The sequence below is a fragment of the Tamandua tetradactyla genome, chromosome 12, assembly GCF_023851605.1.
Source record: "Tamandua tetradactyla isolate mTamTet1 chromosome 12, mTamTet1.pri, whole genome shotgun sequence".
Taxonomy (NCBI): domain Eukaryota; kingdom Metazoa; phylum Chordata; class Mammalia; order Pilosa; family Myrmecophagidae; genus Tamandua; species Tamandua tetradactyla.
This window is the reverse complement of record NC_135338.1, coordinates 1,420,124-1,437,173: the sequence shown is the minus strand read 5'-3', so window position 1 is coordinate 1,437,173 and position 17,050 is coordinate 1,420,124. Positions and strand designations below refer to the sequence as shown.

General features: G+C 39.2%; 1 protein-coding gene across 1 annotated transcript in view; it reads left to right on the top strand.

Annotated features, from left to right (window-relative positions):
• Window positions 1-2,405, top strand: part of RHOJ (ras homolog family member J) — a 90,390-nt gene extending 87,985 nt beyond the window's left edge. The window contains exon 5 of the mRNA XM_077122435.1: window positions 1,160-2,405. Within this exon, the coding sequence (XP_076978550.1) occupies window positions 1,160-1,306 (147 nt within the window). The 3' untranslated portion in view covers window positions 1,307-2,405. The remainder of the gene's footprint in view (window positions 1-1,159) is intronic.
• Window positions 2,406-17,050: the final 14,645 nt, after the last annotated feature.

Here is a 17,050-nt window from a genome sequence, read left to right as displayed (position 1 = left end):
TGCCACAATCCCCACCCCTCTCTGTTGTCTTACACCAGCCCTGCTTCACTCGTGCCTTGAGCTACTGGCCCCGGTAGGCTTACGGGTGTGCTGCCAGACTAGAACCATTTCACTGTCCCAATTTCCAGGAATTTACCATCCAGCCACCCTCTTCTGGATCTACTTCAACTTTTCAAAATTATTCTTATAATGTGAAGCATAAAATAGAAGCATTTCTCCAGATGTTCTGAATGTTCGAAGGCATGCATTAAATCATTGGCTCATACTGGGCTTGTGAGCAATTAAAATCCCCAGGTCTCTTTCACATGAAACTGCCAAGTATAGTGTGTTCTGGCCTATGATTTTTAAATGAGACTCTATAGTTCTGGCCTAAATTACCATATTGCTCACAGAATTTTGTAGTTTCAAATACATCGTGGTGTGAAATCATTAAAGGCTTCAAAATAAGACCCTAAGCAACTATGTGGTATTTTATCATTTAAATACACTTAGACTATATACTGACAAATAACATACCTCTGTCGGGAAAGCTTTTTATTATTTTTATTTTTATCATTTTGTTTTTTTAAAAGTGTTTTAAAATATGCCTTTTAAACTATGTTGCAAATCAGTAATAGTAACAACCAGATATTACTTTGCTGATAAATACCTTATCAGAAACACATTTTAATCAAGTAGAACCTAGAAAACCACATCATCTGCTCCTTCTCGATGCCTTGTCAACCAAGGTGATACCTTACCTTTCCAGGCACAGGAGGAAATACACTTCTCTTGCACTTGATTTGCACATTCTGCGTGCAAATGAGAGAATATCAAAAACAGCTTCATGTAGCCCCATTGTTCACAAAATATCATGTCATTGGTTTTGAATCCGCTTTTAATTTTTTATATTTTTGCATATTTTATATTCTTATATTAGGAATAAATGATTATGGATCATTTTTGGAATCTGTTGCTTACACTCATTTATTGCTAATAAAAAATATAAAATATATGAAAAATTAGGAGAACAGGTTTAAATTGCAATGCAAAAGATAAAACAAGACCCGAACCGTAAGTCCCCTGGACTCATATGTGGCTGGGCAGAGGGCGGACGGCAGTGTACCTTTCTCTCCATACACTGCAGTAGAATCTCATGCCTTTCTTTTCTGTGTTTAAGATTGGAGCACAATGCTACTTGGAATGCTCGGCACTGACTCAGAAAGGTCTCAAAGCGGTTTTTGATGAAGCGATCCTCACCATTTTCCACCCTAAGAAAAAGAAGAAACGCTGCTCTGAGTGCCACAGCTGCTGTTCAGTTATCTGAGGTTGCTGGAGACCCAACTCTACCCCATGGAGGGGTGAGAATGGCAGCCCGTCTCTGCGTCCAAGCTCAAGCCATAAAGGGGGGCCTGAGCAGAAAGGAACTCACTGCACGCAGAGGCTTGCTCCTCCACACCGTGAGTCTTCCCAAGCACAGCCTCCTGCTCAGCCAACTGCCATGTCCTCCATCCCAGCCAAAAGCATCGCATTGCACACTTTATGAGAATGCTGAGCCTGGGTTTCAGACAGGGCTGCTGACCCTGTTGGAATCAAAGTCAAAGGCCGTCTTGCATTTTACATCTCCTCCTCCTTGAACATGAAGCTGGTTGGAAATCAATCGCAGGAAAACCAAAAGAGGAAACTCGGTTTCCATATTGGTGGCCTTATTTGATGCCTCTTAAAAACATGGGAATATGATACGTAAGCTTTTTTTCTGAATCTGCTATTTTACCTAGGTCTTACGCTCATTTGTATTATTTCAAGAAATTTTCTAATTTCCAGTTTTCTCAGGCCTTAAAATCCATACCAAATTAGCCTAAAGACAAGATTTTTATATTCATTTCTATATTCAGTGTTTGTACCAAAGCTGTTAGAACCAACATTTACCTCTGAATACCTGACTACAAGAAGAGACCAGGACGCTTTCAACCTTGCGGAAATACCCAGGATGTCTGAACCTGAATGAAAGAAAGCGCCAGCTGAATCTTTGCAGGTTCACATTTCTGCAAAAGACCACCCTAGAAATGCTTAAGTTGGGTTGCCTGATTTTTGCTATATTATCTTGCCATGGTAAATTAGAAATGAACTGTCTTTAAGAAAGCAGTATTTCAGCCTTTCATTCAAACTGATTGGGGGGAAGAGTGCGGCCATCGTTTAAATTATTCATTTGGCACTGTAAACTTCCCTGACCCCTACCTTCCCCCTTGCATGCCCTTCTCCTTTTTTCAGTTCACCTTTTGTCCATGCCTGGATCCCATGGCTTTCCTCAGTCACAACCAGATCTAAAAGAAGGATCTGACCGATGGACATGGAGAAGCAAATGCTTAAAAATCTCCAAAGATCAAATAAAGTGTCTCAATTTTTTTCACTTGCTTCAATTGAAAGTGTTTCTCAAGTTGTCAAGTTGATACGGAACAAAAAGTAGTGGGTTCTCTGCTCAATGTGCACAAATGATTCATTCCTGAGACACCAAAGTTTCAAAGACAGAGTTTATTCCTAGGTGTGAAGCAGGAGATCAGATGGGCTATGGGCCTAAAAATCTGTCTCTCCAAACTGCAGTAATTCTGATTGTTTTATAATATCAAAAGCTAGGCAGGTTTTAGGATAATGAGCATAATGGCTCTAGATGATGTAATTAGAGGTGATCTAATTATTAAGCATATGCAGATTGATTACATGCCTAGTCACAGAATCTATGTAAGAAAACGGCAGCCTTCGAATGATGATGGTCCTGATTTTTAGTATAATAACGAGATATGGGTCACTTAAAGTCTAAGCTACTGTGCATGTCAGACAGACCCATTTCGGTTAGATTGAGCTTCCTTTATCAAGAGAACTTTGGAATTGGGGTGTGTTAGTTCTTGGCTGACTCAAGGCCCTTCAGTAATAAACATTAGTGATCACAAGATTCTAAAGTTGAAAAATCAGAGAAAATGGGTACAAATGAGGGCTAGTCACAAGGTTTTTACAGTCACAAGGGCACAAGATAAAGGCGGTGCCATCATTATCAGAGACCAACACAGCTGGATTACAGTTCAGACGTATCAGGTACTATCCTCTGTCCACCCTAATGTACCAGAAAGTAAACAAGGAACATCGGTATAACGATCCAATAATCATAGTCATCCCCTAATCCTAACTTCTCGGTTACAATGCATGAGCTTCCATTCCATTTAAATGACACTTTTCAGGTACAGTTAGCACTAAAATATTGCCTCTCCAATTTCCTATACTGTTTGTCCTGATTGTCTTTTTAGGGGCTGGATCTGTGGGTACCAACCTCTGGGCCCATTTATCCCCCCGCCTTCCAGAAAAATGTGATACGTAGAAGAGGAACTTTGGCCTTGGAGAAGCAAAAAGCTTCCAGTAAGGAATCATGTGCCATTTCCATCCAAATCTTCCAAAGAGCCAGGAATGAATGTATCATAGAGTTACCTCCTTGCTTTTCATTAGAGGCTGTGGGTGATTTTAATTAGTGTTATTTGCTTATAACTGTCCTGGTAATACCCAGGTAGATACTTAATTTTTTACTTCAGTTGTATAAGAAAAGCACTGTTTTACAGGAGAAATTACAGCAATTTTAGTTTAAGACCTTCCTGATTCAAACTCCTTCTGTTAGAAAAAGCCAGTCTTTCTGGCCCTTTCTCTCCTGGATAAGGTACATAAAGCAAAGAAGCTAATGGTATTGTTGTTTTTTCTATCAAGACCTATGACACTCCCCCATTTTTATTTTTGTTTGTTTAGAATTTCTGAAATGTGTTTTTCCTTCTGCCCCATTTCCAGTTTTATTTCTCTTCCCTCCCATCTAATTTCCAGCCATTCTCTTCTATACACACACACACACCACAACCTAAAAGCAAATGGAAGTTTTGTAAGTCTAAGTTTGGCATTGAGAGAAAACAAGAACTTTCTGCCTCCGTAAATAGAAATCAACTGCGTATGAACTCAACAGAATTTACCCTTCACAAAGAGTAATGAGCGTATAGTCCCATAATAAACAAGGGCTGCTGACCAGCTTTATTACATTATTGCACAGTTATGTCTTGCTAAATGGCCACTCCTCACTCTACATTGATGTAGATGAAAAATTGAGTACAGAATGTTGTTCCACCAGAAAGAACTTTCCAGATGTGTGCACTCGACAGACAAATGAATCCCCAGGTCATCCCCTCTCTGTGGGCTGCAAACACGAACTTGCTCACAGAGGGAAAACCACTCTCCTCCCTGGAACCAGAGCCTGCACAGACTCTGTTGGTATCTGAGCGAAGCTCCTAGAGATCTTAGGAGCTCATTACTGAATAAAACAATGAAGAACAAAAAAACCCAAATGAGTTAATGTTATTCCACCAAATTAATCACTTATTCCCCATTTCATGGCAAGATCTGGTACATTTCACTCAAATGTGTTTTCTGCCACGCGATTGAATAAGGCTATTTTCTGAAACCAAAGATAAGAATAGACATGGAAACCAGAAGAAGGTCCTTTGAAATGGACCGCAGCATCTTCCAAAGTCAAGAAGGGGCACCTGTGCTCTATTTGAGGGCAAAATCTTCAGCTTTTCCAAGCTGGAAAAGACCTCAAACACGATAGTCCAGCCTTCTCATTTTACAGGTGGGCAACTCGAGTCCAGATGGGTTAAGAGAGGTGTGTTCTGGCAGATCTCAATTTTTCTGGCTTCCCATCCACTGCCCTTCAATTCCATACTATAATCTATTCATCATCACACATATTAAGTTGGAAGCTTGCAGAGATATTATTGGAGTGGCATATGTTCATTTTGTTGATTCCAGCCACATTTCAAACACATGACTCCATGCAGTTGGGCCACTATAAATAAGGAAATCATCAAACTAGTGATAACCCAGAGGCAAGAATTTGATCTGTGTCCTAATATGCCTGAAATCCACAGTATACAGAGATATAATCCCAATCTCATGACTCAATTAAGATTTTTCACTCAGATAGTTGGTTGTCTGGCTAATCTGGAAGCACAAAATGACTAAGATACAGGTGAATAGGGGTGCATGGGCAGTTCAGTGGTAGAATTCTCACCTGCCATGCAGGAGACCCAGGTTCAATTCCCAGCCCATGCACCTACAGAAAAAAAAAAAAAATCACCAAATGGTGCTGCAATAGTGGGATATTCACATGGAAAAATAATGAAATGTGACTCCCACCATACAACATATAAAAAAAAAATGATACAGGTCAAAACAACATCCACAGTAGGAAATCAGGACTGATTTCCACCAAGAAAATTTATACTCAGAGAACAATTACTGGAGACAACATCCCTAAGCCAAGAAGCCCTAAACTGGGAAATAAAACCTAAGTCATACACCTATGACAGGACGGGGGCTGATGTCATATCATATGACAATACGTTCGACCATGACACGCGGGTGGTCAGTAAACCAGAGACCTCAGTAAGAAATATGTGACTTCTGGTAAGCCTTCAAAGTAGCAGAATTACTTTCATAAAGTCAAACTTATTTGTGAAACCAAAGTCATGGCAGGGTAGAAATGGAGGTTTTGCTTTAAAAGAATGTTTGACACCGTACTGGAGGTTGTTATCTAACCAGTTACCTCTTGCTTTCTAAGCCCATCCCCATGTTTGGATGCCAATATGTAAAACGTGCATCTCTCTCAGCAGAGAGAGTTCCAGTCACCATGTTCTCCTAAGAGTCATTTAGTAGGCTGCCCAAATGCAAACAAGGACACTCAACACAATATTTTCATTTCAAGGACCATTAGAAACAGAAAGGAAGAGAAAACATCAGGGAAGCCAATTTTCTTAGAAAGGAAGTTAGTTACTTTTTTAAAGGAAGCATTTAGAGAATGGAGAGGAAGCTAAAACTAAATCCAAGGCAAAAAAAACATACCTGATAATTCTCCAACAAAGTTGCTCATTTCTCTTGAGTCTCTAGAGGTGTGGGGAGAAAAGAGGGATTGTTGTCATCCTGAATTATGGCTGGGTTTCAGGATATCTGAGCAGAACAGTACAGGGTCAGCAAACCTTGTTGGTTATTAATCATATGAGAACCCTAGACAACTCCCCCTCACAACTGGTTAAAAATGAAAGAAATCCCAAACCCTACCCTCATAGAAACAGAAGAAGATTTAAATCTTGGACAATGTTCTTTGGCGTCATCAGGACCCTTTATCTTTAATAGCCTGTGCTCTCCACCTTTCACCTTCTCTGCTTACATGGAACAAGCAGTCAAGGGAAGCCTATTGAGAAATATAAGGGAATAAATGATTTTGAAGGTTTAATTGCACACAAGAATGATATAAAACCTGAAAACAATGACTTTAGAAAGACAGTTATTTGTACAAATGATATTTACTCTTCTTCCGTGGAATAACCCTAGTCAGATTGTATTTTAAATGTACACAGCAATAACAGAATGAAAAATCATGAAATAAAGCGCCAGTTCCTGGTGCTTTAATGATCAGCAAAGACAAGAAAGGAAATGAAAGTGACGGGCTCTACTCCGAGGCACTCCAGGCACCAGAGGCTTGAGACGTACTGTGGAAATCTGGGGAAAAAGGCACGGAGACTTTGGCTCATCTGTGAATTAGCGAGGTACAAGTTCAACAACAGTGATTGGCTTTTAAGTTCCGCTGCAGGAAATTAGAGTAAAAGCCATGTGATTAATCTTGGTGACAGTCTATTTTTCATTCTCTCTTAAAAGATAACTTTCTTTAAAATTGTTTTGTTGTGTGTGTGTGTTTTAAACGCATTCTACCCTGGCAATTTAATTCTCTCCTGTGAATTCTGCAGTGACTTCGATGTGTTATGATACTGTAACTGGAATGATCTTGTTGGGTTTCTGGCCGAGTCTTCCAAACCTCCGAGCCAGTACCTACAGTTACCTTTGCTGAACAGGATTTGATCCGTGTTGAGAGGACGTACTGTCTGGGGCCTCAGAGGGAAAGGTTCCCAAGACCCAGATGTGAGTCTCAGCTATGAGAAACCTCGGCACACGGCTTCCTGATGAGCTCGTACAAGTCAGTCTTTGGAGTTTACGTTAGTAAACTTCACTTCACTTACTTGACTTACTTCATTGAAGGAAAAAACGAAACATTTCCAAAGTAGGACACTATGTATGGGCAGCTTTGTAAAACACACCTGAAATTATCGCCACCTGCCATTTTTTAAATCAATTTTTTTCATCAGATTTTTTTCCTCCTAGAGGAGCCATGAGCAGAGAAGTTAATGAATTCTGTATTCCTCTCATCACCTGGTTTAAATTGCTTTTTGCTCTGAATAAATAGTAATTAGGATTTAAGTACATTTTAGCAGAATTTTATCCCAACCGAAACAGTTCCTATTCCTTCCAATATAATCTCTACAGAGGAAATGAGAGACAAGGGACATGGGGCTGCTCTCAGGTTAGCTTTCTCACAATCTGTACCTTATGAAACGGCTATTCTGCGTACAATTGTTATAATTAATGGCATATTATTTCAAGTACTCTCTACCCTTGCAATTTACCCTGCACCGTGTTCTGATTTTTAAGTCATTAAGTAATCTGTGTCCTACTCTAATCTCTGGGTCATGTGAGGTATCTCCATCTGCCATTCAAGGAAACCTCCTTCCACAGGCCTCTGTCAGAGTGAGAAATTCCTGCAACCCACAGCGTGGTCCATAGCTCAGGAGCTTTGGCAGGACGTGGGAGCTGGTGAAAACTACAGAATCTCAGCCTCCTCCCAGATGTCCTGAGTCAGAATCTCCATCTCAACAAGGGCTCCGTGTGACTCCTGCATACACTAAAATTTGGAAAGTATTGACCTATGGGACAAACACGCTGATCATCATTCTTTGCATCTGAAATGTACAGCTGCCTGACACAAACAGGTGAGGAAGAAACCGTCAACTTAACCTGTCTCTGTGATGCTACTTTCAGGTGTTCCTTAGACTAAGATTTCAGCTCACATTTATCAGGTAAGTAACAGGGCTGTCAGTAGAACTTCCTTTTTCTTATCATGTGCAGTCCAGCTGCAGTAAAGGAATAAGCATATTTTGGAATCAAAAGCAAAAAAATAGTAGCTGGTTTCGAAGAGCTGCTAAATCTAAAGTACTTATGTCCTGAAAGTTTGAGAAAAAAAGCCCTCCCAAAATTAGTTTCCATGAAGAAACAAAATAAATTCATATCACAAAAAAAAAAAAAATTCTGAGGCATAACTTTTTTGGTGAGGTTTCTGTCTTCATTGCTTAAGACATAGTTTAGATGACAGAATAAGAATTGGCGACAAAACCCTGTCTTCTAAACAGGACGTTCCATGGACTCATATCTCTAGTGTCTTAAGCACAGATCAAAGTTTTATGTACTTATTCAACTTGTTCACTTATTCAGTGTATTTTTACTAAACATCACTGGGGAACACGCTTTGTTCCCTATGCTCACTCCACACCTTGTGAAAAAGAGCCATTTGAAAAAAAAGAACTGCACACAAACACACAGAGAGAAAGGGAGGAGAGAGAAAGAGAGGGAAAAAGCCTATTATTTCCTCATTGAAATCCTACTGTTACCAAAGAAGTTCTAAAGGCAAACTGCACCTACCTTCAAACAAATCAATCAAGGCGACAAGGATTGTCCCTTCCTTTGTACCTGCAAAGGGCCTACTTGGTTCTCTGGCCTCCGTCCTAGAATAAGAACCTCCTATCATTGTGCGGGTGTGGTCAGTAAGGGGGCACCTCCTCTTTGAAGGCTCATCTGCTTCCTGCAGCAAACCTCCCTTTACACTAACGGCCCAGCTCTGACTGAGCAGGCTTAGGTGCTCTAGACGAGAGACTCGGTGTCCTCTTTCCCACGCTCGGCTGCAGGAACCCACCTGTGTCCAAAAGGACCCTAAACTGAAAAGCTCGTAAAGCGGGATGACTTTTACTTCTGGGAGCTGCTTGGCTACAAAAGTGGCTGACATTTTTGGAAGAGTTTGAGTAAATCTGCAAATGAAATCTTACCAGAGACTATTTTAATGATTGCAAATGTATCCCTGATATTTTTTGTGACCCCTGTAGCAAACTTCCAAAAAGTGCTTCTTACTCTGTTGTCAAGATTCCACAATCTGCCATCACACCCACCCATTTGCTTCCTTCCCCAGGTCACAAAATGCAGTCTATTTTATACTCTCCATAAGAAACTAGTGTTGACAATCAATTTCCCTTCAAGAACCATTATTTTTCTAATTTTAAAATGTTTAATTCCCAGTCTCTTTCTCCATCACCGTAAAAGAAAAGCATCCCAGTCTAAGATGTCTCAAAACCTCTCTTCATTTGAATAAAACTTTTCTACTGAAATAAGCACATTGAAATAATTAAATGCTGAATAAAAGAAATCCCCTTATCAGAGCCTACTCACTTCTCCCCTCAACTTGTCTGCAGCTTACCACGTAGAGATTGGCATGAGTGAATATATGGTACATTGATTCCTTTTGGCTTTGTCCTGAAGTTGGCTCGGATTTTGTTAATACTTGTAATTTGTGACCAATTTCATTCAGACATTGTGCATTAGTTTGTTAATACAACTGGAATGCAATATGCCAAAAACAGAATGGCTATTGGAAAGGAAATTTAGTAAGTTACAAGTTTACAGTGCTGAGAGAATGTCCAAGCTAAGGCACCAACAAGAGGTTACCTTCACTCAAGAAAGGCTGATGCAAAGAGGTTCCGGGCCAAGATGGCAGCTTAGCAATGCACGCATTTTAGTTCGTCCTCCAGAACAACTACTAAATAACCAGAAACAATAAAGAACAGCTCCTGGGGCCACGTCAGTGACCGGACACACAGCGTACCCCAGTCTGGACCAGCTGGACTGGCTGCGAGCCTCCCCAAAACTGTGAGTTCCCCAAGCCACAGTGGCTGGCACCCCTTCCCCACAGGCTGCTTCCCAGAGGGGAAAGGAAAGAGAGTTCAACAGCAGCAGGCGCTGAGTGCAACTAAACACCAATTGTGGCATTAATTAACAAATTTTGATTGCTAAAAACAAGCCCCCAGCTCAGGTGAACCTGGTCAAAGCAGAGGTAGCTCATTTTTGCCCTGGCACCAAGGGGGCAGAGCTCACAGAAAAAGAAAAAAAAAGAAAAAGAAACAGAGGTTTTAGTGGCTGTGTTTCTACAAAGGCTTGACTGCCTTTGGATTCAGTGTCAGGACTTCTCAGGCTGCAACTGCCCCAGGCATAGGCAGAAAGAAGCTCATTTGAGGGCTTGTCTGGAACCTGTGCCTTCCCCAGGGGAGGGGTGAAGCCCAACTCAGGTGGAATCCCTCCATCAAGGAATTCAGACCCCAGGGCTTGGTAATTTGAAGCCATTAAAACCAGCCTACAACCTCTCCTCTGTCTCCACCACACCCCCAGCAGGGAGAGTCTGCCAAAGTTAAAGGTACTGCATCATCTTATGCTGGTGGGACCTGCAGGCAAACAAGAACCACATACTGGGCAGGATAAGAAAAACAGCCCAGAGACTTAACAGGAAAGTCTTTTAACCTGCTGGGTCTCACCCTCAGGGAAAACTGACACAGGTGACTCTTTCCTCCTGATAGGAGGCCAGTTTGGTCTGGGGAAATCTGCTGGGGTCTATAATATCTAAGCAGACCCTCCTAAGGGAGAGGGAAAGGCACCACACAAGCAGGGCAAGAAACAAGAAAGCAAGAACTGAAAAATTCTCCTCTGTTAAACAAAACCTAAGCTAGAGGTCCAGATAAAGCTGAACTGAATGTCAAAGGACAGACAGACAACAAATTCATCCAGCAAGAAAACCCTTGATAAAGGAAGTGAAAGCAATCTCCAGAATAAACTAGTTAAGGTAATTAAATGTCTAGATGCCAGCAAAAAATAACAAATCACACCAGGAAAATTGAAGATATGGCCCAATCAAAGGAACAAACCAACAATTCAAATGAGATACAGGAGCTGAAACAATTAATTCAGAATATATGAACAGACATGGAGAACCTCATCAAAAACCAAATCAGTGAATTGAGGAAGGATATAAAGAAGGCAAGGAATGAACAAAAAGAAGAAACTGAAAGTCTGAAAAAACAAATCACAGAACTTATGGGAATGAAAGGCACGGTAGAAGAGATGAAAAAAACAATGGAAATCTACAATGGTAGATTTCGAGAGGCAGAAGATAAGATTAGTGAACTGGAGGATGGAACATCTAAAATTTGACAAGAAACAGAAGTTATAGAAAAAAATGGAAAAATATGAGCAGGGACTCAGGGAATTGTATGACAATATGAAGCACACAAATATGCATGTTGTGGGTGTCCCAGAAAGAGAAGAGAAGGGAAAAGGAGGAGAAAAACTAATGGAGGAAATTATCACTGAAAATTTCCAAACTCTTATGAAAGACTTAAAATTACAGATCCAAGAAGTACAGCATACCCCAAAGAGAATAGATCAAAATAGATATACTCCAAGACTTACTAATCAGAATGTCAGAGGTCAAAGAGAAAGAGAGAATCTTGAAAGCAGCAAGAGAAAAGCAATCCATCACATACAAGGGAAACCCAATAAGACTCTGCGTAGATTTCTCAGCAGAAACCATGGAGGCAAGAAGACAGTAGGATGATATATTTAAATTATTAAAAGAGAAAAACTGTCAACCAAGAATTCTATATCCAGCAAAATTGTCCTTCAAAAATGAGGGAGAAATTAAAACATTCTCAGGCAAAAAATGACTGAGAGAATTTGTGACCAAGAAACCAGCTCTGCAAGAAATACTAAAGGGAGCACTAGAGACAGATACGAAAAGACAGAAGAGAGAGGTGTGGAGAAGAGTGTAGAAAGGAAGACTATGAGTAAAGGTAAAAGAAGGAAAATTAGGTATGACATATAAAATCCAAAAGGCAAAATGGCAGAAGAAAGTACTACCCATACAGTATTAACACTAAATGTTATTGGATTAAACTCCCCAATCAAAAGACATAGACTGGCAGAATGGATTTAAAAACAGGACCCATCTATATGCTGTCTACAGGAAACACATCTTAGACCCAAGGATAAACGTAGGTTGAAAGTGAAAGGTTGGGAAAAGATATTTCATGCAAATAAAAATCAGAAAAGAGCAGGAGTGGCTGTACTAATATCCAACAAATTAGACTTCAAATGTAAAACAGTTAAAAGAGACAAAGAAGGGCACTATGTATTAATAAAAGGAACAATTCAGCACGAAAACATAACAATCATAAATATTTATGCACCAAGCCAGAGTGCTCCAAAATACATGTGGCAAACATGGAAAACACTGAAAAGAGAAATAGACACATCTACCATAATAGTTGGAGACTTCAGTTCCCCACTCTATCAATGGACAGGACATCTAGACAGAGGATCAATAAAGAAATAGAGAATTTGAATATTACAATAAACGAGCTAGACTTAACAGATATTTATAGGACATTAAATCCCACAACAGCAGGATACACCTTTTTCTCAAGTGCTCATGGATCATTCTCAAGGATAGACCATATGCTGGGTCACAAAGCAAGTCTCAATAAATTTAAAAAGATTGAAATCATACAAAACACTTTCTCAGATCATAAAGGAATGAAGTTGGAAATCAATAATAGGCAGAGTGCCAGAAAATTCACAAATATGTGGAGGCTCAACAACACACTCTTGGGTCAACAAGTGGATCGAGGAAGAAATTACAAGAGAAATCAGTAAATATCTCAAGGCAAATGAAAATGAAAACACAACATATCAAAACTTATGGGACGCAGCAAAGGCAGTGCTAAGAGGGAAATTTATTGCCCTAAATGCCTATATCAGAAAAGAAGAAAGGGCAAAAATTGAGGAATTAACTGTCCACTTGGAAGAACTAGAGAAAGAACAACAAACTAACCCCAAAGGAAGCAAAAGGAAAGAAATAACAAAGATTAGAGCAGAAATAAATGAAATTGAGAACATGAAAACGGTTGAGAAAATCAATAAAACCAGAAGTTGGTTCTATGAGAAAATCGATAAGATTGATGGATCCTTAGCAAGACTGACAAAAAGAAGAAGAAAGAGAGCACAAATAAATAAGATCAGAAATGGAAGAGGAGACATAACCACTGACCCCACAGAAATAAAAGAAATAATGACAGGATACTATGAACAACTTTATGCTAATAAATACAACAAAGTAGATGAAATGGACTACTTCCTAGAAAGGCATGAACAACCAACTTTGACTCAAGAAGAAATAGATGACCTCAACAAACCAATCACAAGTAAAGAAATTGAATCAGTCATTAAGAAGCTCCCCAAAAAGAAAAGTCCAGGACCAGATGGCTTCCAATGTGAATTCTACCAAACATTCCAGAAAGAATTAGTATCAATCCTGCTCAAACTCTTCAAAAAAAATTGAAGAGGAGGGAAAGCTACCTAATTCATTCTACAAAGGCAACATGACCCTCATACCAAAGACAGACAAAGATATTACAAAAAAAGAAAACTACAGACCAATCTCGCTAATGAATATAGATGCAAAAATCCTCAACAAACTTCTAGTAAATCAAAGCCAGCAACACATTAAAATAATTATACATCATGATCAAGTAGGATTCATCCCAGGTATGCAAGGATGGTTCAACATAAGAAAATCAATTAATGTAATATACCATATCAACAAATCAAAGCAGAAAAACCACATGATCATCTCGATTGATGCAGAAAAGGCATTTGACAAAATTCAACATCCTTTCCTGTTGAAAACACTTCAAAGGATAGGAATAGAAGGGAACTTCCTTAAAATGATAAAGGGAATATATGAAAAACCCACAGCTAATATCATTCTTAATGGGGAAAAACTGAAAACTTTCCCCTAAGATCAGGAACAAGACAAGGATGTTCACTGTCACCACTGTTATTCAACATTGTGTTGGAAGTTCTAGCCAGAGCAATTACACAAGAAAAAGAAATACAAGACATCAAAATTGGAAAGGAAGAAGTAGAACTCTCACTGTTTGCAGATGATATGATACTATATGTTGAAAACCCTGAAAAATCCACAGCAAAACTACTAGAGCTAATAAACGAGTACAGCAAATTGGCAGGGTACAAGATCAACACTCAAAAATCTGTAGTGTCTCTATACACTAGTAATTAACAATCTGAGGGGGACATCAAGAAATGAATTCCATTTACAATTGCAACCAAAAGAATAAAATATTTAGGAATAAATTTAACTAAAGAGACAAAAGACCCATACAAAGAAAACTACAAGAAACTGTGAAAAGAAATCACAGAAGACCTAAATAGATGGAAGGACATACCATGTTCATGGATTGGAAGACTAAATATAGTTAAGATGTCAATTCTACCTAAATTAATTTACAGATTCAATGCAATACCAATCAAAATCCCAACAACTTACTTTTCAAAATAGAAAAACCAATAAGCAAATTTCTCTGGAAGGGTAGGGTGCCCCAAATAGGTAAAAGTATCCTGAGGAAAAAAAAATGAAGTCAGAGGTCTCATGCTGCCTGACTTTAAGGCATATTATGAAGCTACAGTGGTCAAAACAGCATGGTACTGGCATAAAGATAGATATATTGACCAATGGAATCGAATAGAGTGTTCAGATATAGACCCTCTCATCTATGGATATTTGATCTTTGATAAGGCAGTCAAGCCAACTCATTTGGGACAGAACAGTCTCTTCAATAAATGGTGCCTAGAGAACTGGATATCCATATGCAAAAGAATGAAATAGGACCCATATCTCACACCCTATACAAAAGTTAACTCAAAATGAATCAAAGACCTAAACATTAGGTCTAAGACCATAAAGCAGTTAGAAGAAAATGTAGGGAAATATCTTATAAATCTTATACTTGGAGGTGGTTTTATAGACCTTATACCCAAAGCAAGAGCACTGAAGAAAGAAAGAAAGAAATGGGAACTCCTCAAAATTAAACAATTTTACACATCAAAGAATTTCATCAAGAAAGTAAAAGACAGCCTACACAATGGGGGACAATATTTGGAAATGACATATCAGATAAAGGTCTAGTATATAGAATTTATAAAGAGATTGTTCAAATCAACAACAAAAAGACAGCCAACCCAAGTACAAAATTGGAAAAAGACTTGAACAGACACCTCTCAGAAGAGGAAATACAAATGGCCAAAAGGCACATAAAGAGATGCTCAAATTCCCTGACCATTAGAGAAATGCAAATCAAAACCACAATGAGATATCATCTCACACCCACCAGAATGGCCATTATCAACAAAACAGAAAATGACAAGTGCTGGAGAGGATGTGGAGAAAGAGGCACACTTATCCACTGTTGGTGGGAATGTCAAATGGTGCAACCGCTGTGGAAGGCAGTTTGGTGGTTCCTCAAAAAGCTGAATATAGAATTGCCATATGACCCGGCAATACCATTGCTAAGTATCTACGCAGAGGACATGAGGGCAAGGACACAAACGGACATTTGCACACCAATGTTTATAGCAGAATTATTTACACTTGCAAAGAGATGGAAACAGCCAAAATGTCCATCAACAGACGAGTGACTAAAACTGTGGTACATACATACAATGGAATATTATGCAGCTGTAAGATAAAATAAAGTTATGAAGTATGTAACAACATGGATGGACCTTGAGGACATTATGCTGAGTGAGATTACCCAGAAACAAAAGGACTAATACTGTATGGTCTCACTGATATGAACTGACATTAGTGAATAAACTTGAAATATTTCGTTGGTAACAGAGACCACCAGAAGATAGAAATAGGGTAAGATATTGGGTAATTGGAGCTGAAGGGATACAGATTGTGCAACAGGACTGAATATAAAAACTCAGAAATGGACAGCACAACACTACCTAACTGTAATCCAGTTATGTTAAAACACTGAATGAAGCTGAATGTGAGAATGATAGAGGGAGGAGGGCTAGGGGCATAAATGAAATCACAAAGAAAGATAGATGATAAAGATTGAGATGGTACAATCTAGGAATGCCTAGAGTATATAATAATAGTGACTAAATGTACAAATTTAAAAATGTTTTTGCCTGAGGAAGAACAAAGGAATGTCATTACTGCAGGGTGCTGAATATAGATGGTAATTAATATTTTTAAATTTCAATTTATGTGTGAGACTAAAGCAAAAAAATGTTTATTTGGTACAAAATTTATATTTTGACTAATGCATCTCCTAATATAACTTATGTAGATAGTTGGTTGAACAACATAAGTACTTGGAACCTTGGGTAGGACGTGAGATTTTGTTGGTTTGTCCAGAGTGATGCCCCGATGAATCCCAGAGTGATTCGATCAGTGAGTGGAAAAGTATTTGCAAAGCCCCCTTCGGGGAATGGTGAGAACAGGGAGAAATTCAACCTTCTCAAGTTGAATTCTTGATATTCTCACAAGCAGTGTGGACAACCAAAGCTATAGGCTGAGCCCCTAGTCTTGGGGTTTGTTCACATGAAACTTAACCCCACAAAGGATAGGTCCAGTCTACTCAAAATTAGGCCTAAGAGTCACCCTCAAGAGAACCTCTTTTGTTGCTCAGATGTGGCCTCTGTCTACAGCCAATACAACAAGCAAACTCACCACTCTCCCCCTCTCTACGTGGGACATGACTCCCAGGGGTGTGGATCTTCCTGACAACATGGGACAGAGATCCTGGAATGAGCTGAGACTCAGCATCAAGGGATTTAGAAAAACTTCTTGACCAAAAGGGGGAAGAGTGAAATGAGATAAAGTGTCAATGGCTGTGAGATTCCGAACAGAGTCGAGAGGTTATCCTGGAAGTTATTCTTACACATTAAGTAGATATCACCTTGTTGTTCAAGATGTAGCGGAGAGGCTGGAGGGAACTGCCTGAAAATGTAGAGTTGTGTTCCAGTAGCCATGTTTCTTGATGATGATTGTATAATGAGACAGCTTTCACAATGTGACTGTGTGATCATGAAAACCTTTTCTCTGATGCTCCTTTTATCTACCTTGTCAAAAAAGATGAGTAGGACATATGGAATAAAAATAAATAATAGGGGGAACAAATGTTAGAATAAATTT